Source organism: Pipistrellus kuhlii, unplaced genomic scaffold, assembly GCF_014108245.1.
Source record: "Pipistrellus kuhlii isolate mPipKuh1 unplaced genomic scaffold, mPipKuh1.p scaffold_m20_p_10, whole genome shotgun sequence".
Lineage (NCBI taxonomy): Eukaryota > Metazoa > Chordata > Mammalia > Chiroptera > Vespertilionidae > Pipistrellus > Pipistrellus kuhlii.
Genome location: NW_023425405.1, coordinates 37,912,012 through 37,936,942, shown reverse-complemented (window position 1 = coordinate 37,936,942; position 24,931 = coordinate 37,912,012). Strand labels below are relative to the sequence as shown.

Genomic DNA, 24,931 nt, shown 5'->3' with positions numbered 1-24,931 from the left:
GAAAAGAAAGGCCAGAAATAACCATTTGCCTTTTTTTTTTTTTTTTTTTTTTTTTTTTTTTTTTAAAGCAGATCTCTAGCTTTAGTGGTTAAATGTTTAATACATTTTAGGACTATTGATTTAATAATTTAGAAATAGCCTGATTTTAAAGATAATTATGTCCTTGAGGCATAATAACACTGAACCTTGAGACTAGGCTAGCCTTGATAATTAGTTTTAAGAAATGACGTTTGCATACAAAAGTTTGATTTAGAAAATAACATCTACTACACTTTGTTTTAGGCAGGAATGTTTGTTAAAACATTATAAATAGCTTTGTTTTATTCACTTAAATTGTAGACTATATTTAAAACAAAAGTTTCTTTTTAGCAGGTGATAATTAAACTGATGATATTCCATCATTCAACTAGCTGCAATATATTCAAGAAATAGAAAAAGACTGAGAGACTTCTCCCCCCCACTCCCCAACTCCTTAGTAGTCTGCCAGTGGGAGGTCCTTGTTGCCATCCCGTCGCCTCCTCCAGGCCACGGAGCCCAGCCCTAAAGTCTCAGTTATGCGTGAGTGCATCTCCATTCACATTGGCCAGGCTGGTGTCCAGATTGGCAGTGCCTGCTGGGAGCTCTACTGCCTGGAACATGGCATCCAGCCTGATGGCCATATGCCAAGTGACAAGATCATTGAGATGGGAGATAACTCCTTCAACACCTTCTTCAGTGAGACAGGCGCTGGCAAGCATGTGCCCAGGGCAGTGTTTGTAGACCTAGAACCCACAGTCATTGATGAAGTTCGTTCTGGTGCCTACCACCAGCTCTTCCACCCTGAGCAGCTCATCACAGGCAAGGAAGATGCTGCCAATAACTATGCCCGTGGGCACTACACCGTTGGCAGAGAGATCATTGACCTCGTCCTGGACCAAATTCGGAAAGTAGCTGACCAGTGCACAGGTCTTCAGGGCTTCTTGATCTTCCACAGCTTTGGTGGGGGAACTGGTTCTGGGTTCACCTCCCTGCTGATCGAACATCTCTCTGACGAGTATGGCAAGAAGTCCAAGCTGCAGTTCTCCATTTATCCAGCACCCCAGATTTCCACATCTGTAGTTGAGCCCTACAACTCCATCTTCACTACCCATGCCACCCTGGAGCACTCTGACTGTGTTTTCATGGTTGACAATGAGGCTATATATGACATCTGTCAAAGAAATCTCAATATTGAGCGCCCAACCTACACTAACCTTAACCGCCTTATTAGCCAGATTGTGTCCTCTGTCACTGCTTCCCTTAGGTTTGATGGAGCCCTGAATGTTGATCTGGTTGAATTCCAGACCAACCTGGTGCCCTACCCCCGCATCCACTTCCCTCTGGCTACATATGCCCCTGTCATCTCTGCTGAGAAAGCCTACCATGAACAGCTAACTGTAGCAGAGCTCACCAACGCATGTTTTGAGCCAGCTAACCAGATGTTGAAATGTGACCCTCGCCGTGGTAAATACATGGCTTGCTGCCTATTTTATCGTGGTGATGTGGTTCCCAAAGATATCAATGCTGCCATTGCCAGCATTAGGACCAAACGTACCATCCACTTTGTGGACTGGTGCCCCACTGGTTTCAAAGTTGGCATTAACTACCAACCTCCCACTGTGGTACCTGCTGGAGACCTGGCCAGAGTACAGCGAGCTGTGTGCATGCTGAGCAACACCACAGCTGTTGCTGAGGCCTGGGCTCGCCTGGACTACAAGTTTGACCTCATGTATGCCAAGCGTGCCTTTGTCCACTGGTACGTGGGTGAGGGCATGGAGGAAGGAGAGTTTTGTGAGGCCCGTGAGGATATGGCTGCCCTTGAGAAGGATTATGAAGAAGTTGGAGCTGATAGTGCTGAGGGAGAGGATGAGACTGAAGAATATTAATTAATTTGCTGCAATGTTACACTCCATGTCTTGAGATTGTCTTATTTCTGTTGTTCTGTGAAGTCCATTGTGCTATACCTTGTCAATAAAGATTTTTTATTTTAAAAAATAAAGGTAAAAATAAAACATTGATAATATATTCTTAAAATTTATAGCCAACTCTTCTATGTGGAAAAAAGTATTTTACAAGTAAGAGTTATTAAAAAAGATTAACATGTAACTGAGGAAATAATATGAAGATGATAAATTAAAAAAAAAACAAAAAAAACACCCACAGGAGTATGTAGTGGGATTCTACTTTAAAACAGATTGTAGAATATCAACTTATCATGAGAGTTATAGCGCTGTGATTCAGATGAAAAATTTCCAGGAGAGGATAGCTAAGAACAGTGGATAGGCCTCTTCAGTATTAAATATCAAAATAATCGTCTAAGCAAAAGATTAAACTCCATTTTAGTTTCAGAGGTAATAGCTAGACTCAACTATAAAACTCAAGCAATTTTTGTCTTTGCTAAAGATCCTATTTGCATCAAGTACTAGGTAACAGAGGTTAAAAATGCATCCTTGGGTTAAGGAGCATAGGCTCTGAAGGTAGTGTCAATATATCATTTTTATTCTGTATGCATTAAGAAATATGAATATAAAATCAAAGCAAGTTAAGAAAATTTGACATATTGTTTTTAAAACAAAATATTATTTTAACATAATGTTTGGGGTTTCATATTTAGATAATTTGGATACTTAAAGAGTAATCTCTTCACACACCCTCCAAAGACTGCACAGTATAATGAGATCGAATAAAACTACCCATACTTGCATCTTGGGAAAAACTGAAAGAAAAGAAACACATTTCAATTTTACATGTAACTGAGGAAATAATATGAAGTTGATCCAAAAAGCAGGAGTGTGTAGTGGGATCCTACAATTGGTGAACTATAATGTTACCTAAGAAAAAGAGGGTTTTACCCAACTGCATTGAAGCCCATTGGGAGGAATTGGATGGAGAAGGGATATGGAAGTTGTATTAGAACCAGAGGTGGCAATCATGGGAAGTCATTGCTTAGGGTGATAGTGATGAAAAGGCAACAAAAACACATAACCTTATGCTAAGGCATAAAACAGTGGTTCTCAAAGTGCGATGCAGGCGTCCGTCCTAATCACCTATAGCCATTGTTTCTAATGTACATCTTTGAGTATCAACTCAAACCCACTAAATCAAACCTGGGGCAATAGGAGCTGTAATGTCCCTGGCTCCTCAGATGGTTCTCAGACACAAAATTTGAACAATTGGGTGATATAACATACTTTGGAAACTGAACATAATTTAGTGTAACTGAATTGTAGGTTACAGGTGACAGTGAAATGAGACAGATCAATCCAGAGAGGAATGCCATGATCTACTTGTAATAAGTCTTAAATGACACACCAGGGGCTTAGACAGGAACATGAAGATGCAATAGGAAACCACTGAAGTGTTTTAAGCAGAGGAATAATCAGATGTGTGTCTTTTTTTTGTTTTGTTTTTGTTTTCAGATAAATTACCCTGACATCAATGTGTATGGTTGGGTATACTAGTAGAGCAAACATACACAGGAAGGAAACTTGGGAGAATAATCTTCCTAAAATAAGATAAGATTAAAATAGCCTTGAATTGATACACTTGGTGGCTAATTGAACTGGTGAATGAAGGGAGAAGTAATTTTGGATGAATCTCATTCCCACAATTGCTTGCCTCCAATGCTAAGTTTATAACAGAATATGTAGACAAATAATTTTTTAAAGCTATAATATTTTTATAATATTTTAATCAGGCTGTCAGATGTAACCACAGTAGTGACTTGTCTCCAAGCTGATGATGGCAAAAAGAAATGTCCCTATGATAGCAGAACATCCTCCAACAGCTTTACGAAATAATCTTCATTAAAATAAAATGGCAGAGGTTTGGGGTATTAGAGCAGTTGTATCAAAAGCATCTCCTTCCTACCCATGCTGAACTGAGAGCTGTAGCAGAGGGCTTTGACTACAAGGAGATTATAGGCAGCAGGTATCAATCAAGCTTCTCTGTATCACTAGGAACTCCCCAAATCCCCAAAGGCTCTAAATCAGTCATCCGACAACCCCAGAGCAACACAAGATCCTTCTGCCACAATCAGTTTCAAAAACCACCCAAAACGGTCACAATTCAACTAAAAATTCTTTAATGGCATCTGCTTTTGTCTCTAAAAGCACTGCCTCCCTCTCCTCCTTTTAAAGATGTCATTGGTTTATTAGAGAAACTGAGCTATTTGTCCTGTAGAGTGCCCACCATTGTGGTTTGACTTCTTGTGGTTTCTTCTAATTTACTCCTTTATTCCCAATACTCCCCTATCCTATAATTTGGACAATATGAGAATAAGATCTAGAAGCTTCAGGTTCAGTTGTTTTCTTTATTTCTTTCTACAGGATTACTTTACAGGAAGAGGTGTGCACTTCATATTACCTCACATTATGTACCAAATACTGTCTGTTGGCACACTATTGGTGATTTTATAATTATTTATGTGTTCAGAGGCAATCTTCTGATTCCTCCATAATATTGTTCTTCATCAACCTGCCAGCCATGGTTTCTACATCCATGGATGATTTTTTGCCTAGATGCATATTTTCATTGAGGGTATATTATAACTCTTGAACACATGTATAATAGATTCTTTTATAATAAGATCATTTCTTACACTCTTTAGTTTCCTTTTGGTACAGTTTTAAAGGATAAAAAAAAAAGAGAATAAATGGTTTATTTTTTCCTGTATATTCATCATTTTTCAAAGTAATGAGAATGTCCTAGAAACCTTTAAAAATGACCAAAGGTGTCATGTAATTATGAACTAATTTTATATTATTTAAATACTAATATATGTGTGTTGTTTTGATACTCAGATTTGCACATTTTAGCAACCTTCCTGTTGTTTGTTTTTTCTGTATGTGACATGATTTAGTAGTCCTTGATAGCTTCCTTGTTTTCTGGGGTTGCCCAGATTCACCTTACATATTATTCTCCATTCCAGACCTGGACTCAGCAGATTCTCCTAGAACCATGGCCCCTGTTCCTTTTAGTGAAAAGTAATATTTAGAGACCACAAGCTAGATAGTAGGTGCACTTACTGCTACTGGGTTGTCATTCCTTCAAGGTCTTTTCAATTAAAGGGTGGAAAAACTTATTTTTTTTGGCAGGGGGATTTGAATTCATACTATTGATAATATATGTAATTTCAATTTAAAAGTTGATGGTTTTCCCCTTAATTTCTTAATTTTATACTTCTATCTCTTTTTCTCTTAACACTGAAAATTGTGACTTCTAGAGAAATGTAAATATTTACATTTCCTAACAGAACATATAGTATAACATAGTATTCTACATATGATAGCTTCAAAATAACAATATCAATATTACTAATAACAATAAGTTTGCTAAATGCATTTTCAAATTTCTTCTGAATTACTTGAAACTTAAGAATGTATTCCCCAAAAGATGTATAATCAAGATACTGGTATGAAAAGTCAATGAAAAGAATTATGTATTCTTTGTGTCATTATGCCACTATTTGGTGCTCCTTTGGGTTCAATAACTGGTTTGTTTCCAATTTTAATTTTGGTTTTTAATTGTGTAAAGCATTTGCATGGTCCATGGTCAAAACTATATAGTTATGTACATTCACATACATTTTTCTCTTGTTGTTAATCCTCACCCAAGGATATTTCTCCATTGATTTTTATAGGGTGGAGAACCATCTGTGAGATGGACATGGATCCAAAGAAAGAGATGGAGATAATGAAAGTGGAAGACCTCTGCGAGCTGGAGAATGAGACCATGAAAGTGGAAGACCTCTGCGCGATGGGCCCAGAGACCATGAAAGTGGAAGACCTCTGCGCATTGGAGACAGACCCAAAGAAGAAGAAAGACGTCTGCGAGATCATCTCCGAGACCATGAAAGTGGAAGACCTCTATGCGATGGGCCCAGAAACCATGAAAGTGGAAGACCTCTGCGAGCTGGAGACAGAGACCATGAAAGTGGAAGACCTCTGCGCATTGGAGACAGACCCAAAGAAGAAGAAAGATGTCTGCGAGATCATCTCCGAGACCATGAAAGTGGAAGACCTCTACGCGATGGGCCCGGAGCCAGAGAATCTGGAAGACCTCTACGCGATGGGCCCAGAGCCAGAGGATCTGGAAGACCTGTACGCGATGGGCCCAGAGCCAGATGATCTGGACGACTACTACGCGATGGATTCAGAGCCAGAGAATCTGGAAGACTACTACACGATGGCACCAGAGCCAGAGAGTCTGGAAGACTTCTACACGATGGCACCAGAGCCAAAGAATCTGGAAAACCTCTATGCGATGGCACCAGAGCCAAAGAAAGAGGAAGATAAAGTCATGCCCTCCTCATCCACATTCGACTGTGCATCCGGATCAGGGCCGTCGGTGAATCTTCCTCCCAAGGTGCGTGTCCTTGATTGGAATCTAGCCTGGGACCCTTCAGTCTAGGGGGCAATGCTCAATCCATTGAGCCGAACCAGCCAGGGCTATTCACATACATTTTATCTCCATACCTAATTCTTTTTCCTCCTTCCCCCAGAGGCAACCACTTTTATTTTCTTTATATCTCCAGTGATTTGTGTGTGTGTGTGTGTGTGTGTGTGTGTGTACATATTGTCCTAAACCCTGTTTTTCTTAATGTATTCTGAGGTTCAAATTATATCTATCATATAATTTGATATTTTGCTCATTTCTCATTCATAATTTCTTCAATTAATCCCCTTTTTATAAGCATCTGGTTTGTTTCCAGTTTTCAGTTATCCCCCAAATACATTAATGAATGTCCTCAGGCAGATATCACTTTCTATATTTGTCACAATACCTTTGGGATAGATTGTATTGTTATGTTATTCCTTACTTGAGGATATTTTTTTCCATTGATTTGTTTTTTAGAGAGAGTCAAAGGGAGAGGTATGAGAGAGAGAGAAAGGAAGAGAGAAATATGGATGTGAGACAGACACATTGATTGGTTGCCTCCTGCAAGGACCCTGACTAGGGCCAGGGATCAACCTGCAACCCAGATACGTTGTGCCCTTGACCAGGACCTAATCTGTGACCCTTCAGTGCAAAGGCCAACGCTCTAACCACTGAGAGCACTGGCCAAGGCTAGAATTGATTTTTTAAAAGAGGAATTGCTTAAACAAAGGGAAAATGCATTTATAATTTTGCTACATCAAGTGCATACTTTTAAACGTATTAATCTTGCCAAGAAAATGTAGAAACTAAAACATATATTTATTATTGAAAAAGAAAAAACTATTCTAGCTGGAATGATCAGATTTATCAAGAATAATTTATTAGTGGGAATCTTAATCATTAAATTCATGCATAGTCTCAGGTGAAATGTAAATAAACGAACAGTCAAACAATTTTAACTTCAGTGGTCTCCAATCTATTAAGTCTTAGGAAATAATGTAATAACAGGAAAACTATTAAAAGCGACCTATCTATATGTATACACAAACACAAACATGCAAGTGGGGATGGATGGATAGATGTGTACATAGATAGATAACAGGAGACAAAGAGAGAACTTTTTCCCTTGAGAACATTTCTGACTTTAATAAATTTACAAGCTCTTTAATTCAGTCAAAATTTTATTTTATTATTTTTTAAATGACACAACAGAAATTGAAGTAAGTTAGCAGTGTTAAAATAATAGCACTTGTAATATTTTTTAAGCTATAGGTAAATATGGGTGTTTGTCACCTGGGACCTAAAATATAACCCAACTTTTAAATGTAAAAGAACATGTATTCATTGGTCCTTTTTATGTTCATATGTATTAAAAGAACATGATTACGTTGTCTTTGTTTTTCAGTCGCAAACTACAACTGAACTCAGTAAAGCAGTCGGCAGACTTGGGTGAGTCATATTTGCTTTCTTATTTTATACTTATATCTCTTTCAGACAGAGCAAGACTTCAATCTCATAAAAAATAGTTACATGGTAAATAAAAAAATAACAGTTTCACATTTGAGTAGCAGCTAGTTATGTATAAAAGTGGACAAGTTTTTAAAAAAGTAACTTTGATTAATAAAAACTGGTAAATAATCACTAATTATTTATTTACTTGTGTTAGCATATTTTCTTCAGATATAAGGCAATAATTGCATTCATAAGATGACATTAAAAAAAACAACAACAGTTAATATTTCTTCTGAAGTTTCAGTCTTCTATCAGGAAAGAAACGCCTTGGCATCTTCTTACCTGTTTTCTTCCTGAAGGCTAAAGTCAACAAAATAAAAATCAACATCACATCAGTCTGTAGGATCACTATAAACCACCATCTCCAATATGTTTACAAACCAACCTCATCTTATTTTTAATGATTACAAAGTCAGTAGCACTGTCTGCTCAGCTAACAGCATTAGAACTTTAAAAACACATTCTTAGCTAGGCAGAATAAGCATTTTCACAAAACTGGTCAGTACTAAAGTACCATTTAGATAGTAGTAGTCTGGAAATGGCAATACGCTGTTAGTAAAATAAATACATAAAGTATCATTTTGCTTATGAGTTATTTATAAAGTTGGCTTAAGAACTGAGGAAGAAAAAGTCACTACCTTTCATACAAACACGTTTGCAGTCCTTCATGCTCACAAAATTGTTGTCATTCCCTCCACAGCCAGTGTAGGTGAAGGCCTGGCAGGCATTGTGTCTTGGGTTAAAATGATAGCGAGTCACATTAGCAGAGCATAGTCCCTCATCTCTTGGACTGTAGCAATATGACGGACCTTTATGCAAAAGACAATAAAATTAGGCATGCAGTGATACCAGAATTCATAAGCTGTGGTAGTTACTAAAGTCACTGGAGAAAATATAACCCCCTGGAAGCTTCATGCTGAATCCAAAATGCCATTGTAAAACCATTTAAAAAGTGTGCCTCAAAATTCAAGAAAGTTCTCCATGGTGTATTTTGTTAATTCTATATTTTGATAAACTGAGCAGAATTTCTTCTGGTCCTTATACCATTTGATTGTGTAAAGAACTGAAACCCCCAAAAGCTGATGGGATCAGGTAAAAACGGGATGTATTTCAAATGATAATACGTGGTATGCTTTGTAAACTTCCTTGTGTTTGGTAGTTTTATTTTCGATGTGTTTATCAGTTCTCCTTCCATTATTAATCATGAATACATGTATCTAATTCCCAGGTAGCCACTAGAAACATTTTCATTCACACAAACAATTTAAGAAAACATCAGCAACAACCATCTCCTCATTAATTTAGGTTTGCATAGTCAACACGGTATTATAACTATAGAGATTTATCAAAGTCTCTGCCAACGCAAATTTTCCATGGTTGGATTTATTTATCAACGTGTATGTATCTATGTTGTGCCTAAGGAAAATGCCTGTATTGTCTCTCTCTACAAATACTAAATGCTGCCAGAGTGACCCATTATTTCAGGGACTGTGTGTGGGCCTACGGGACCGTAGATAAGAAATGGGGAGGAGAGAAAAGAGGGATAGAGATCTCCTTATGCTCCACAATTTGCAATTACTAAAGGATACAGAAATTTAACCAAAAACTTCAGAAAGCAATTTTCAAGTTTCTCCATCTTAAGTCTGTCTACATTCCACTATTTGGTGCATACAATTGAGTCCATGCAAACCTGAGGTCATGGCATGCATTACTGAATACTTACTGTAATTTTATGTGTAAATCAAATAGATGAGAAATCATTTTTAAAGAAACAGTACAGAGGAGGAAGCAAAAACTTGAATCATGGCTTTGTAGCTTTCCAGGCCTGAGAATGTGACAAGTTATTAACTTCTCCCAGCTTGTACTCTTATAGGTAAAATGGCAATAATAATATGCCCTCACAGGGCAATAGTGTGAAGACTGATATCATTTTATACATGAAATTGCAATAATGCAAACCATGTGAATTTCACATTGAATTGATTTTTTTTCCACCCTGATGTCTTAATGAAGAAGTGAAATAGAAACACCATAAAAATATTATTTACGTTTTCTCGGTACACAGTAGTCCCTGCAAGTAGCTTCATCCGGGAACTGGTTCCCACTTCGGTGACACCCACCAGACATGAATTTTTCACATGCCATGGAGCTTAGATTGAAGAAATAGTGGCCTTGGGACTCCCCACAATGCCCTTCGCTGACTTCCAAACGGCAGATTTTGGGGACTTCTAGGAAAAGGAGGACAAAAAAGAAGTTCAAAAATGAGCCTTCTTAGCATTACCTTCCACATTTTACTCTATTTTTCAGAAACAGCTGGGTGGGGGAATGACATCCTATTTAGTGCAGGGATAGTCAACCCCCCCCCCCCCAGGCTGTCCTTTAACACAGTTATTTAGCTTTCCTGTGTTTTTTAAACAGTGTCTCCAGACTGGTCGGAGCTGTGATCTTTCAAACTCAGTAGCAAGACTTGTCCTCTTGTCCTCTTAAAGAACATATGAAGTTAAATAACTTGGGGGGGGGAGGGGGAGGGAAGGAGGGATATGCATTTCCCCTGGGCTCCATTCATTGAATGGCCAAGCCCCACCCACCCACATTCTGTGGTTCACAGGCCTCCACGGGGAACAATACACATCATCAACATAGGAAACAGCATCTCCAACCTCCACCCTGTCCTCTATGCTCACACAGACATGTTTGGCTCTGAGGAGACAACAGCAGGGTGATCATTAGCTAAATCACAGCCAAGCAATAAAATCCACTCAGAGTGTTCCAGATCGATGGGTAATTGACAGGAGGAAATGGTGTTCTCAGGGAGGCGTAAAATCCATAGTTGCAGAACTAATAATGATACATACAGAAAAGCACACGTGGGCTGCACCTAATACATGGCACCCTTGCATGAGCTTGCCCTATGGTGGCACCTTGCCCTGAGCCTGCGCAGGCACCCAATGAGGATACATGCCAATGGGGAGGCAGAAAGCAGCGCGTTGCAAACTCCTGATGACCTCCAACCAGGGAGCCCTGCTCGGTGCTCCTCGGCCTTGGAGGGCGCTCAGCTCACCCGCAGACAATGGGACCTGCAGCAGCAGCCGCTCCTGCCCGCCTGTGCAGCCACCACTTACTCTCTATCCTCCAGCAGGCTTCCTTGCAGGCCTCCCGGGTCTCGAAGTTGTTGGCGTTGCCCTCGCAGCCCCCGTACATGAACGGGCTGCAGCTCTGGGTGTACCTGTTGTAGTAGAAACTGGGGACCCGGGCGCGGCAGGGCCCCATGTCCATGGGCAGGAGGCAGATCTCCGCGTTATTTCCTGCGGGAGGGACAGAGGAGGGTCCGGGGAGAGAGGGAAGGAGATCAGCCACTTTCCCCGGGAGGAGAGGTTTCTAAAAAGAGACAAAGGGTACCCTGGGGGTGGCTGGGGGACCTGGGCAAAGTAGGGGAGCGAGCCGAGCCGGGGAGGGGTGGGGGGCATCCTTGCCACGGCAGCTGGACCCTCGGAGGAAGCCAGGGGGATGAGGGGGCCCTGGATGGGGCGGTACCTAGGGGATCCTGAGCAGCTGTTCCCATCAGGAGCAGGGGCAGAAGCAACAGCCCGAGGTGACAGAGAGGGTACATGGTGTCCCGAGTTTTCCTGGAGCGCCCGCAGGAGGAGGGATCCCCGGAATGCCGGGCAGGAGGAGGCAGGAGGAGGGTGCGCAGAGTGCGTGTGCTCGCTCAGGGCCTGTGCTCCGGGCAGGGGGTGGGGTGTGCGCTTTAATAGGGGCGAGTGTCCTCCCGACCCCGGACGGGGCGGGGCGGGGCGTGCCTGTGGGGAGCCCGGGGGCGGGGAGCTGATTCACGCCCTGGGGCCCTGGAAAGTGTGTGCTGGGAGAGGAATTCCCCTCCGGGGTTGTTGAACCTGTCTCCACAACTTTCTCTTGCGTGTGTGCGGGGCAGGCATGACCCAACGGGGCTTTCTGTGTCAGTGATGGGAAGTGGACGAAGTTAGAGGGAAGTCATTGCATAAGGTCCCAGCGTGTAGCATCGCCCGGAGGAGGGAGTGGATACTATGCTTTGGAAGCATTAAGTCCACGCATTTCCAAGGCAGCGAGAAAAGTGTGAAATTCATAGGGCTCCTTATACTGTGCCCTTTAGTTAGATGAGAAATGCAAGTATATGTATGTTTGTTTACATGTATACGTGTGTGCCTACACACACATTTCAGTCGAGGTCCACATTACATTTAATAAAAGGCTCCTAATATAGCTTTAAGTGTAGTTTCAAGAATTTTTCATAACTATGCATATCTTTGTAATCACCACACTAATCAAGAATCAGAACATTCCCAACACCCCCGAAAATTCAGTCATACCGTTTTCCAGATAATCCTTCCATCCTCAGGCCAGAGGCAACGACTCCTCTGATCACCATAGATTGGTATTGCCTGTTCTTGAATCTCATGCAAATAAAATCATAAAGCAAGTACTATTTTGTACTTCATTTGCTTCGCTGCTGGGTTGTTTTTTGTTTGTTTGTTGTTGTTGTTGTTTTTTTTGAGACATATCCATTTGCTGTATAGTTTGGTTCCTTTTAAATGCTGAGGAGCCTTCCAATTTGTGAATATTCCACAAATATCCTGTTTTTGGACATTTGTGTTGTTTCTAGCTTGAGATTATTATGAGTAAAGCCGCTTTGTTTGTACATACAACTTGTATTACTCTTGGGTAAAATATTTAGAAATATTAGAAACTGCCAAATTGTTTTTCCAAAAATGATATTACCATCTTACACTCCCATTGAGCATGTGTATAAGAGTTGCAGCTATGTTGGGTTTGTTTGTTTGTTTGTTTGTTTTTTGAGCAGGACAGATCAGCCCCTTCCCACACAATGGCAGTGCATGTGTTAAAGTTCATTATGCCTTTGTCATATTAGCCTGAGTCTAACTTTTTTTTTTTTTAATCCTCATCCAAGGATATTGATGAGAGAGAGAGATTGGGGGGGGGGGGGAGAGAGAGAGAGAGAGAGAGAGAGAGAGAGAGAGAGAGAGAGAGAGAGAGAGAGAGAGAACAAACATGAAACACGAATCCGTTGCCTCCTATATACACCCTGAGCAGCGCTCGGCCTACAACCTTTATGGTGTAGGGAACTGTGCTGCAACCAACTGAGCCACCAGACTGGGGGAGTCTAACTTTTTATTTACACAAAACAAATAATCTACTCTGGTATTTTTCATGAAATAGTAAAGATATTTTGGAGGATATTTTAATGAGTTCTCATGATGAATATGACTTGCCTTCCTCCTCCTCCTCCTTTTCTTGTTCCATTTAATATTCTCAGTTCCTGGCTCCTCCATATTCTCTAGAGCACATGTGTCAAACACAAGGCCCGCGGGCCAAATCCGTCCCGCCAGGCCTTGCAATGTGGCCCGCACCGCGCTGTCATCACTGCACTCCGCTGCGTTTCCATCACAATGACAGTTTATGACTGTTCAGTAAACCATTCGGCCCGCGATTTAGGCTGGATTTTAGATTTTGGCCCCTTCTCTGATTGAGTTCGACACCCCTACTCTAGAGGATATGGAAGCAAATTTGCAGTATTTCTCTTCCAAATTTCTGAGAATCCCTATGCTCTCAGTAGTTAATAATCTGGGCTACTGTACACATAATAGCCTCTAGTGCTAGTTTTCAGTTATCCTGACATCACGGCATAGAATCATATTCCTAGGAAAACCAGCCTGGCTGGAAATACTCACTGTTCTTTATGCGGTCAGGTTATCAGATATGTATGGTTAAGAATGACAGAAATACAAGGGTAGATGTTTATCAACCAGCTTTCCAGGAAGAAGAATGGGGCTGATTTGCATAGTTTACTAATTTCCATGTGGCAAATGCCCCCACTATAATCAATTTCAACCCTCAGTTTGTCACAGCCAGTATAAACTGGCCCTTAGCACACCATTGAATGAGAGAGCCAGCTGGTTTTAGAAAGACACATTCATAAGAGAATCAGATTAGACCCTCCCAACACCTCCCAAATATTACTAGGGGAGGGAAGTTTTTACCAAACATAGAATTGGGATCATGTTCAGGAGAAAAGTTAATTCCACTTCAGACTTACCTATTTCCATTTTTCTGAATATGATTAAATGTACCTTCCAAATGGACTACAATGAATTGGACTGATTCGAAGTCAGGCTTGTCATTCAGCATTGACTATTGTCCCTTCTGTTATTTGTTCTCCACTGCTGGCATTTTGCGATCATTTTTTGCTTCATAAAAAAGAGGAATCTTTTTAATTAGGACAGATTATTTTGGGAAATTGCATGGTGTGTCAAGGAAGACCTGGATTTTATCCCCTGCTCCTTTGGACCAGTTATATAAACTCGCCAAGGCTCGGTTTCCTTATTTGTAAAACAGATAGAATAACTGGGCCTTAGAAGTGTGTTTTGAGGGATTCAAGGGAAAGTGCCTAGGCACTCCAAGAGCTGTGCTTCAGCTCCTCACACACAGGTGCATAATTCACCCCGTCCTCTCATGGCCCAGTTCCTGTGTGCCTTGGCACCAACCACATTCAGGGAACAGAGCCATAGGAACCGTTATTGTAGGACTGAAATCTGTGGCTTGGCCCATGTCCGCTCTTCTCTTTGGCTGAGGTCAGAGACCACCTCTCTGCCTAGAGGGAGTCATGTAATCAGACCTCACTCTGTGATGGTCTCTTCTGGAGAAATGAGTTTCAGGGTTCTCCTGGCCAGAGCAGCGTACTCAGTCTTCTCAGACCTGCTTTGTAAACACATGGAGGAGGGGAAGGGAAAGGAGGAGGAGAAGGGAAAAGGACATGGGAAAAGGCCAAATCCAGGCTTTTCACCACCCTCTGTGGTGCAGAGTTCTGTAGACCCAGGATGAAACCTATGTCCAGAGATATTCCAGAAATGTTAGTTTTTCCCCCTTGTTCTATGTCAAATAGGGTGCATCTTTAATACATCTATGTCAAATAGGGTGCATCTTTAATAATAGGGTGCATCTAGAGTACAGAGCAAGGACAGGGAAGAAAGAGCATTGAACAAGCAGAGTTGTTAAAAATTTGAGATCATCAAGTCAGGTTATCAGAAAGAAAATTGATCCTCTTATTGTGAATCACTTGAGTACTTTCATGTCCATGAAAAAAAAATCTCCCCATGTAAAGGAGAATCTTTAAATTACTGAATTTATCCATGTGAACACCACAATCAGCCTCGACAGGGATGTCATTGTACTTCTATCCCCTTAAACCAGGGTCTAAGCCAAAGGTTACGACATAGCTGAGGAAAGCAATTCCTTTACCCAAAATCAACAGGAAATGCAAAGCTGGAGGGAACTGGGAAGAACAGTCACGCAGATTGATTTGTCATCGCAATACCAAGTGACAGCATGGGTGACTGCAGCTAAACACAGAGGCTCAAAATAGTTTGGAGTCCTGCAAAATAAGGCCTGGAGTTCTTACAATTAGAATGCCTAACAGAACTATAAGTAAGATCTGTTCCAGTATTTCCATTTTACAGAGTTACAAAATTGAGATCTAGCAAGATAAAATGGCTGATGGTGTTTACTGACTTTAGTGTTGGCAAGCTGAGACTAGAACCCAAAATCTTGAAATCAGACCTATATTCTTTTTAACAGCCCCAGACCTAGGCTCTATTCTACCAGGATGTTAGAGTAGAATAAATAAAAAACAGAATTAAAACACACAAACACTACAGTGAGTACAGGAGCACCTTTCAGATCCCTGCCTCTGTTCTTTCTCCCCAACTCCTCTCAAGCCCCACAACAAATGGATATAAAGTTGATTTGGAATATGTTTGCTCCTAGAATTCCCAAGCCTTTGGCTTAATGTTCTATCCTCTAAGAACCCAACGAGCTTGGGAGGTAACAATGAATTCAAGGAAAGGATTGAGGCAGATGGTCTTCTCTTCTGTCAGACACCTTAGAGAGAGGTTGGCATATCTTGCCCAAGGGTGACTGAAGAGAATTCACTGAGCCCAGTGATTTGGGGATCCATATTATAAAAAACAGTTGCTTAAGGAGTTGCATTGGTAACTCTTTAAAAAAAAGTTATCGCTGCCTGTTAGTTTAAGCCCTGTCAAAATAAAGTCTGAAGTGAGTCCAGCTGGCACCAGTGAGGAGTTTACACATCTGCTAAGAAATCCAGTTAATCTCTTCTAAGAGATTAGGGGTCATGAGGATTTTGTTAAAGTTTAGGCAACTGCTTCACCAATGAGGCATTTTTCTACCAAGTTGGGCTGCATAGGATATGTTTATCCAATATGCTCTCTGTCTGACTCAGATCACATTTGTGAGTGTTATTATATAAATTGGTGCTGTATTAAATGAGGAGTCATTCCCTGTGCTTAATTTTATTAGGCTCGTTCTCCCCAGAAAGAATACATGATTTTTGACTGTATAGTGTATCTCCTACCATGGTCATCCTTTCATTCACCTGTTTAAAAAATAAGCAAATTAAATATTTTAAAAGTGCCAAACTTAGTGCTAGGTATTTGGGGGTGAATAAATACATTAGGAACCTCAAAATATTGTAGGGTAGACTGATAAACATCATATAACATAGTGTTCTTAGCACATCATTAAAAATATGTAACAGGTCCTATGGGACCACAGAGGAAGAAATAAATAAAATTAAGCAAGAGCTCAATTCAAAATAAAAGCCAGTCCACACAAGCATATTTAGCATTCCATCTTCCATATTTATGGGGCACACTCATTCCTTCATCAGCTAGTTGCTTTGGTTGGTTCTTTTAGGAGCTGTGGTTCTAGCAAAGCATTGACCTCTACAGGAAGGCAGAATCTCTGAAACACCTTTCTCTGCTTGCTAGGTATATGCTTCCTCAAGGGTCATGCTTACTTACGATGTTGGCCATCTTTTCTCTTGCCCAGATTATTGTATATTTAACTATGCAGCACACCCAGAAGATTGGGATAAATTTTGGCCTATTTAATCGAAGACCTTTTCTGCAATCTCACCACTTACCCAGAATTCTAGCCTGGGTGACCAGTCCACAAGAGGTTGGCATGACAAGAATGGGGAAAGGAAGAGAAACATTCCTCTAATTCCTGTTTACCATGGGGACCTCTATAGCAGTAATTATAATGATGGATATCATGTTTATTGAGAGTTTGCATTCTATTTTGTATTTGTTAATTCATTAAATCCCCTGGAATAACCACTTAAGGAAGATCTTTAGTCTCCCCCATCTCCTATTAAGGAAGCTGAAGTTCTAGATTGATATGGGACTTGGCCAATGCTTTGGCAGCTAGCACAGCCCATCTGAATCAGGATTCCCTGGTCTCACTGTACACACATCTTTTTTGTCTACATCAGTGGGGACCGAAGTCAAGTTTATTATATACAACATATTCTCATAACCTTAGTTCAGTTCTTGGACAGCTCTATCTCAGAAATCTTTCTTACTCAAACGTAACATTTATCATTGAGAACAAATAGATAGCTACAATTTAAATATGTTGCTATAAAGCTCTAAGAGAGACATCTGCCAAAGTTGATAATCAGATTAGAGGATTAAGAGAGTTAAAGACTTTAGTCTTTATTTTTAGGCTTATATTTAGCAGAAAGTAATGGACCTTGACCTGTCCAAGTATAAAGCCACCCTTTCTTGTAAAAATACTGTTATTTTTTATACTCTACCCCAAATCTTGTGTTAGTTATACATTACTTACTAAGGTGGCCTAAATCCTCCAAACATTCATTTGTTATAGCTTTGTGTGGAAAAGTTTTATATCTTAAATCACATGAGAGGGTCAATCTGCCTTTTGCAAGAGGCAGTAGCTGCAGTTTGAAAGGGGCATACATAGCCTAGGACTCTCGCTATTTTTTTTTTTTTCTCTTATTGACTATTAGTGGGAGGGGGGGGGCGGGAGGGGAAATAGAGTTGAACTGAAAGGTCTACATTAGAAGAGAGTTGATACACCATTTATTTTTCTTCTTAGTCCCTTAGCACAATCTGATACAAGGTAGGTTTTATTCTTTTATCTTGTTCCTTGTTTTGTTTTCCTCATGATAATGTAAGTTGTCTGGGACAAACTTTTTAAAGTTTTTCCTCTGATTTACTCTTAAGCATCTATATAGAATAGTGTCTAGCACATAATAGTACTTTAAGAAGTAAGAAATAAGGAAATTTATACCCACATGATTACAAGTTTATTGTACATGACACAGTGGACTTGTATCTGAAAAAAAAAAAATGTGTCAAAGTGAATGTTTATAACTCAAAATACTTAAAGTATACTGGCAACATTTCTATTTCAAAGGAATCTATTATTGATCTCTGTATAAAACAAAGGACTTAAAAATTAATTTTAATAATTTCCCTGTAATATTGCCCTTATAAATTAAATATTTGTCCAGTTTTCTTCAAAATGTGCTAATCTACAAAGTATAAAAAAGAAAGCAGGTAGTCTTTGATTTTCATACTAGCCTGTTTTAGTTGTAAAATAAGTTAGCAAGAAACCTAATGGAAACTCTTAAAGATGCTGCTGAGACACTTAGGCTACCAACATCCCCTCACCCACATCCCCAAACCCAGTGAAGGCCATACACTACCTACTATATTTTCAAAAGTCCCTCTAGGGGGCAATATTGCCCCCATTGAGAACCACAGTTTCAAGGATAGGGTAGGACTGAGATATGTCCTTCCCCTCCTCTTCTATTTGTACTTAGCTCTTCTAATGGTAGGATGGAGTAAGATGTAAAAGGCAAATCCTTCTATTTAATAGGGGGTATGTTTCTCCCCTGGGTTAGCTTAGCTACTACCTTAGCTCATTGATCTATATGTTTTCAGTCTTCTCCTTATATTCTGATAAAGTTGGGTTAGGATGCTTGGTTAAGAGGGCCAACAATCTGATCTAGCACCACTTAGGGATCCATGCAGAGGTAGCCCAACCTGTAAGCATAGAATATAAGCAGCCCAGGCAGCAGGGTAGAAATTGTAAAGGGTGAGTAGTAAACTCTGCTTGTTGTTCTATGTAATTATGGGGTATTAAAAGCTAAGTCTCTTTTATGCTAGTTGAAAAAGGGAAACTGAGAGAAGTGTGCTGGAGTAGAAAACACTCCAGGCCAGAATACAAATACCTAAGTAATAGTGCCAGCTCTATTGCCACCCATTGAGTGGTTTTGGATATTTTAATTCTCTAGACAACCTTTGACTCATCTAGAAAATTGGATACAGATTAAATTAGAGGATGTTATATCTGAATTCTATAAACCCTTGAACTTGATACAATTCTGGGCATTTGGACTCTCCTTATAGACAGTATATACTACTTTTTATCTATGAGTCTGGGTGTCCTTGAGTAAGGTGGGAGTTTTTATTTAAATTTACAGAACAATAGGCAGTAGTAAGGACATAAAAGCTATGAAGGGTATGCGTGCTCTTGTAAAGGCCCTTATTATCCATAGTGTCTTAGAGTCTTAGAAGCAGAGCCAAGATGGACCCTTGTCCAAGTGATTCATGGAGGGTGAGCTCTCAGGAGAAACATCTGAAGGAAGGAGGAGAGCAGGATGAAGCAGTAACAGTTAGGCAGATGTGGGGTTTCAGAAGTCCAGCTTCATCCTAAACCCATGAGTCTCAGTTACACCAAGATTCTTCAGCCCAGAGTCAGGAGGCCTGGGCTGTTAGAACCTCACTTCAGCCAGCCATTTACGACAGGTCATCTACAGGGGCCAGTAGTATCTTAGGCATCACCTGTCCTGGGTTCCCATAAGCCCAGGACAGACCAATGCAGAAGGTTTTCCCTTGGCAGTCAAAAGCCGCAGGTGTTAGAAAGATGATGAATGCCCACTCTGGGAAGAAGAATCTAGGTAGGGCTCCAAGATTCTACTAGGCATAGTATTAAAGGAGCCACATCATGTCCTCGTGCTATCCTTTAAGAGCACTGATAAAGCCACCTATCAGTAAGTGACAAGAAAGACAGCATAGTCTGAATAAAAATGGTGCCACAGAGACAAAAGAGGAAAAAATGTGGAGATTATAAACATGATGCCACTTGGCTCTGATGAAATACCTTCCAGGCAATTGCATAGAGGTAGCACCAAGCTACTGTGCCATCTTTCCTATGGCCCAGAGAGCTAATGAAGGAGAAGAGGTGACAGAGGGCAGAAGAAAGAGTCTATTCTTTTATGATGATGTTGACAGATCAGACTCACTAGGCCCCCCTATATCTTGCCACATTTGCTCATCGTTGCTGTCTAATTCTTTGAGATGGTTACACACAAACTCCAAGTATTCTAATGCTTTGAAGTAATATGCTAATTATTTTTCAGTAACCAATTTGTTTGTTCACTTTATTTCCATTTTATTGGTGCATATTTCAATCCCATACTTACAAAGACTTTGTAATGACACTTTTTAATAGTTCTCTGTTAATACCAGATTAAATACTCTAGTGATTTAAGGGATTAATGGGCAGTCCTCAAAATGACCTTAAACAAACTTAAGTGACACAAGATAACATAGTGCAAAGCTTTGGAGCTGGAGATGAGGGTAGGAATCCAAATTTTGACACTGTGGGAGCAGGGGGGACAAAAAAGAAAAGAAGGAGGAGCTTTGGGTGTTTAAGATTACCTACTGACCACACTGACCTCCCCTCACAAACCTACAAGCAGGCGTTCAGAGTCTGATGCTTGACTTAATCATATTAGCGAAGATTATAAAGAAGCTTTAAAATCCCAAGACTAGTGTTCAGTGCTAGAATTGTTTGGAGAGCATTCGTGAGAAATCGATTCTCAAACACCCAGAGAAAGAGGCAGTTCACTCAGCAAGTTAAAGCTGAGGGAAGGGTTGCCTAACATAGACTTGAAGCAAGTTCCACAATTCAGGTGCATGAACTAACTTTCTATCTTGTAGCCCACGAAGACCACCACCCAGCATGGACGAAAATGTAGAGAAGGAGAGACTGAGGAAGGAAGTTGCTCAGCTCCGCCGAGAAGCGGCTCTGGAAAGAATGAAGGTAAATTGTTTTCTTTCGAATTATATTTTAAACTAGAGATACCATAGGATTAGCCGGAGTAGAAACCAACTGAAAGAGTACAGAATTTGCTAGCCCTTTGAATATGTGTCTTTGTCCTAAAGATTACTTTAGTCTGATTGTTGTTAAGAAACAGCAGACACAGGCGAAGCTCTGAAAACATAGCAGAAGTTACCCTTTGGTAAGAGGTTTTTGACATGTATAAGGGAAATCTCCATGTGTGAGGGTGTCCCCTCTCTGAAGCTGGAAGAGGAGGGTGACTAAATCTCTAGAAACTATTATTAAGGGCGGTGAGGGCTTCAATCTGTATAATCTTATCCTAGTTTGCTGTGCTTTGCCTGGGAACTTCACATAAAAGGTCTTCAGTCCCACCCTCCTACCCATCTTTTATCTTCAGATGGAGATGGTACATAAGGAACTGTCTTGGGCAATTTTGAGGGAATTACTCAGTTTGCCTGAGTATCCCCATGTTTACAAAAGACATGTTATTAAACTTCTGTTTATTTTTTCCTGATTAATCTGCTTTGCTTTTTTTTTTTTTTTTTTAATTACAAAGGCTTCTGAGCCAAGAACCTAGAAAGATAGGGGGAAAATTATTTTTCTGGCCCCACACCATTCACTGGAGAGGTTCAATGAAGTTAAAAATAAACTGTGCAGGTAAAAGTTTATCAGAGATTAAGAAAATGAATAATCACAATTATCTTTTGATTTAGGTTCTAAATCAAAGAATTGGCAAACTATTTTCCATGATTCAAATCTAGACGTTGCCTGTTTTTTACATGACTACTAAGTTAAAAGCGTTTTTACATTTTTAGAGTTGTTAAAAAGAAAAGAGAAGAATATGAAACAGTGACCATATTTTAGCTAAGCAATAAAATAAAGTAATGCATATTGGCCTTTTGTTTTTATCTTTAAATTGAGAAGCTTCTCTTTATTTGATGCAATGCTTTGATATTGTTCAAATAGTCCTAACCAAGAAGTCATCACTTTTAGTGCTATCATAGCCAGTAAGGAATGAGTACATTCTATTCCTTCTTTAGAAGTAGAAATTAGTTCAAGCACACAAGAATGTGTGGTTCCTCCCAAAAACATCTGACAAGTCTTGGAAATGGTTATCAAGAATTCTCTACCGTTAAAGGAGAATAAATGGCAAAGGCAAAAAAGTTTCCATAGAGTTGAGAACACGTAGATATGTATTTTAGATTTGTTCATTTTAGGAAAGTTAGTATAAACAAAAGCTCCTTCATAAGTGTAGTGATAAAAATACATTTTATATATTTTTTTAAAAACTCATTTTATCAGGCCAAAGTGAAAAAAGGAGTGCATTATCTCTATTCTTGTGCTCAATACTCTTACTCCCAATAAAAATAAGAATTTTGGCTTCTTTGATGTTTACAAGTGTCTCACATTTCCCTGTTGCCCTTCCCATACAGGCAAACCATATTTTGCTAGGAAGATAAAATGAAATCTATAGATAGCAGAAAAGCTTGGAGCATAACCAAAAAGTTCAAATCGTTATCTTTATAATTTCAGGAATATAAAATAAAATTTTGGAGGAAAGGAGAGTTATTTTTTCTTCTCTACTTAAAACACCCAAAAGGGTTTTATTATTTTATATATTCAGGATTGTGGTTTTGTAGGCAATTTGGCTGTCTTCGTGTTTATCATTCACTTGTGGCAAGTTCACCTAGGAATTTTTACTTGTAGTAAATAGTGCATACATCACCATCTGTCAGGTTTTGGTTTCCTTTTCTGTTCTTTAACATCTTCTTGCTCTTAGAAGTCAAACTTATTTAATCTGAGACTGACACAAACACACACACACACACACACACACACACACACACACACACTACGGAACCTCTAGGTCCTGAGCCTGACACTGACAGAGGATGGCATAGTGTCATTAGAGTATGGCTAAATGGATGGGCCCTGGAACTATATCTCTGGTTCAGATTCTGACTCTATGACTCACTCCCTGTGTAACACTTGCCTAAGTTATCTAACTTCCCAGTGCCTCTATTTCTTCTTCTGTAAAATGGGCATAGTGACAATACCAAATGCAGAGGGCAATTGGGAGGACTAAGTGGGATAACACATACAACAAACATCATTCTGAGTGCAATGCCTAGCATATAGCAGGTACTTTCTACCATTATTATTTTTCGAATTGTTATTAATATCTATGAACCAGACTGGTCCATAATATGCCTCAACCTATTTTGTTGTCAAGGCTGCAGTATGGTCAGTCAGCCAACTCTGCATCCAGTTTCTAAAGCTGAGAGATTTGCAATGATGATAAGCCAGTGCAATAGGCAGACTAAAGATAATCTTTGGAGCGATGGCTAAAAATAGCTAGTATCTAACTGAGCATCTTAGTATGCCAGGCAGTTAAGCCAGCTAGCGTTGCTCTTGCTATTTCATAGAGGAAGTAACTAAGCCTGAACTAAGATACAAAGTTGGTCAGAGGGCAGAGCCAAAATTCATACCTGAAGTGGCCGGAGTCCATTGTGAATGCTTCCCACATACCTGTAATTAAGCCATATACACTGATAAGAAGCCACACTGAAATAATTCCAAACACATACGTTCACATAGGGATCCCAGCCAGATACTATCAAACGCCTGCATGAGGACAGCAACTTAAACATCGGTTCCTGACTTCTGTTGCAGCCAATGAGCTGGTGTTAGGAGGAGAGGAAAAGGAAAGTGAATTTAAATCTCAAATTTTGAATTTTTGAGGAAAGAAACCAAGTGAACCTAAATGGCTGTATATTTCAAAAGTGTTTACAAACTCCATGTTTCATTCTATGAAGGAGCCACCTAACGGATGCCTTGCCCCAGTTAGAAATGATTTGTTCTGCTATGTAAATAATGAGTTGCAGAGTTGTAATCTTATGACTAATGTTGCTTAGAATCTGAGTACAAATTTGGCATAAAGATTTTATTTTAAAAAAACAAAAACAAAATTGGTTACATAACTTATGGAATGACCACTTAATGGGCTGCCAAAAAAATCAAGTTTTTTGTGTTAATGTCTTGAATGACATATTAAGTGAAAACAAAGCAAGTTGAAAGTTAAACAAGTGAATACCTTGTTCTCATAGTGCCTATCAATGTACACATACATACACACACACACACTTACATTTATATATGTATAACACATTGCCTCTCCCTAAAAGTTATGTTAAATGGTACATTATTAGCAGGCTCTGGCTGAGTCCATGAAGGTACTAAAGCCTGATTCTTCATGACAGTGCAGATGGATGAGGAGCAAGCTTATAAACAAAACAACTTATTCAGTTCAGCGAATATTTATTTACTGAGCACCAACTAAATGTAGGTTCTGCTCTACACGCCTGGGATACATGTGAACAAATCAGCCAAAGGTGCCTGGGCCTTTAGAGTTCACCTTCAGGTACAGTGTCATTATCAATCACTATAGAGAGGGTTAAAAATGAAATTATCTGCGTATACTTCTGAGATTCCAGCAGGGGTGATAAGCCTGGAATTCAACAATCATTCATTCCCTCCCACTTTCATAGGTCACATTTTTGGAGTGAGGAAAAATATCTCATTAATATTCCTCTGGTGACATTCTTGACTTGTGTTGCCAGCTGTGTTCTGATCTCTGTGTCTGCTGGGAACGCTTAGCTGGAGGGTGGCCAGCTGTTTCTTCTCTGCCAGGAGATACCCAGGAGGGCAGGGGAGGGAGCCGCTATGTCCTTTTTTCTTCTAAAAAGTACGTAAGTGTGGACAGGAAGCAGAATCGCATTAGAAAGATAGAACACACAGAGATTAGTACCATAAATACTTTCTTGGATTCTGCAGTATTGTATATTAAGCCAAATGATCTCTTTCTGCTTTCCAATAAGGTCTCCCAGTGCTGCGCAGACCTGCGGGATTATGTCCTCCAAAATGCTGCCAACGACCCACTGGTGCAGGGTATTCCCGATGACAAAAACCCCTACAAGGAGATCAAGGGAGGCTGTGTGATGTTTTAAAGAAATAA

At 39.9% G+C, this 24,931-nt stretch overlaps 2 protein-coding genes and 1 long non-coding RNA gene across 4 annotated transcripts; 2 read left to right on the top strand and 1 right to left on the bottom strand.

Moving 5' to 3' along the window:
* Positions 1 to 486: 486 nt before the first annotated feature.
* On the top strand, positions 487 to 2,025 carry LOC118714290 (tubulin alpha-1C chain-like). Its single transcript, XM_036429415.2, has one exon. The coding sequence runs from the start codon at positions 555 to 557 to the stop codon at positions 1,902 to 1,904; it is 1,350 nt and encodes a 449-aa protein (XP_036285308.1). The 5' UTR covers positions 487 to 554; the 3' UTR covers positions 1,905 to 2,025.
* Positions 2,026 to 7,564: 5,539 nt separating this feature from the next.
* On the bottom strand, positions 7,565 to 11,637 carry TFPI2 (tissue factor pathway inhibitor 2). Of its 2 annotated transcripts, XM_036429409.2 has the most exons (6): positions 11,587 to 11,605; positions 11,443 to 11,546; positions 11,031 to 11,213; positions 9,957 to 10,136; positions 8,547 to 8,717; positions 7,565 to 8,208 (listed from the first exon to the last, which is right to left on the bottom strand). In XM_036429409.2, the coding sequence occupies exons 2-6, from the start codon at positions 11,516 to 11,518 to the stop codon at positions 8,129 to 8,131; spliced, it is 690 nt and encodes a 229-aa protein (XP_036285302.1). In that variant the 5' UTR covers positions 11,519 to 11,546; positions 11,587 to 11,605; the 3' UTR covers positions 7,565 to 8,128. The 2 variants fall into 2 exon arrangements, with proteins under 2 accessions (XP_036285302.1, XP_036285301.1); XM_036429408.2 differs by having other exon boundaries at positions 11,443 to 11,637.
* An 8,788-nt stretch (positions 11,638 to 20,425) lies between these two features.
* Positions 20,426 to 24,931, top strand: LOC118714289. The gene is made up of 2 exons (XR_004986531.2): positions 20,426 to 20,898; positions 24,795 to 24,931. It is a non-coding gene; the product is annotated as an uncharacterized LOC118714289 (long non-coding RNA).

Coding starts and splice junctions, on each gene's coding strand:
- LOC118714290 (XM_036429415.2), top strand. CDS start 555: ATGCGTGAGTGCATCTCCATTCACATTGGCCAGGCTGGTGTCCAGATT.
- TFPI2 (XM_036429408.2), bottom strand. CDS start 11,518: ATGTACCCTCTCTGTCACCTCGGGCTGTTGCTTCTGCCCCTGCTCCTG. Junction 10,137..11,030: donor AGCCTGCTGGAGGATAGAGA/GTAAGTGGTGGC, acceptor TCCTTTTCCTAG/AAGTCCCCAAAATCTGCCGT. Junction 8,209..8,546: donor CAAACGTGTTTGTATGAAAG/GTAGTGACTTTT, acceptor TGTTGACTTTAG/CCTTCAGGAAGAAAACAGGT.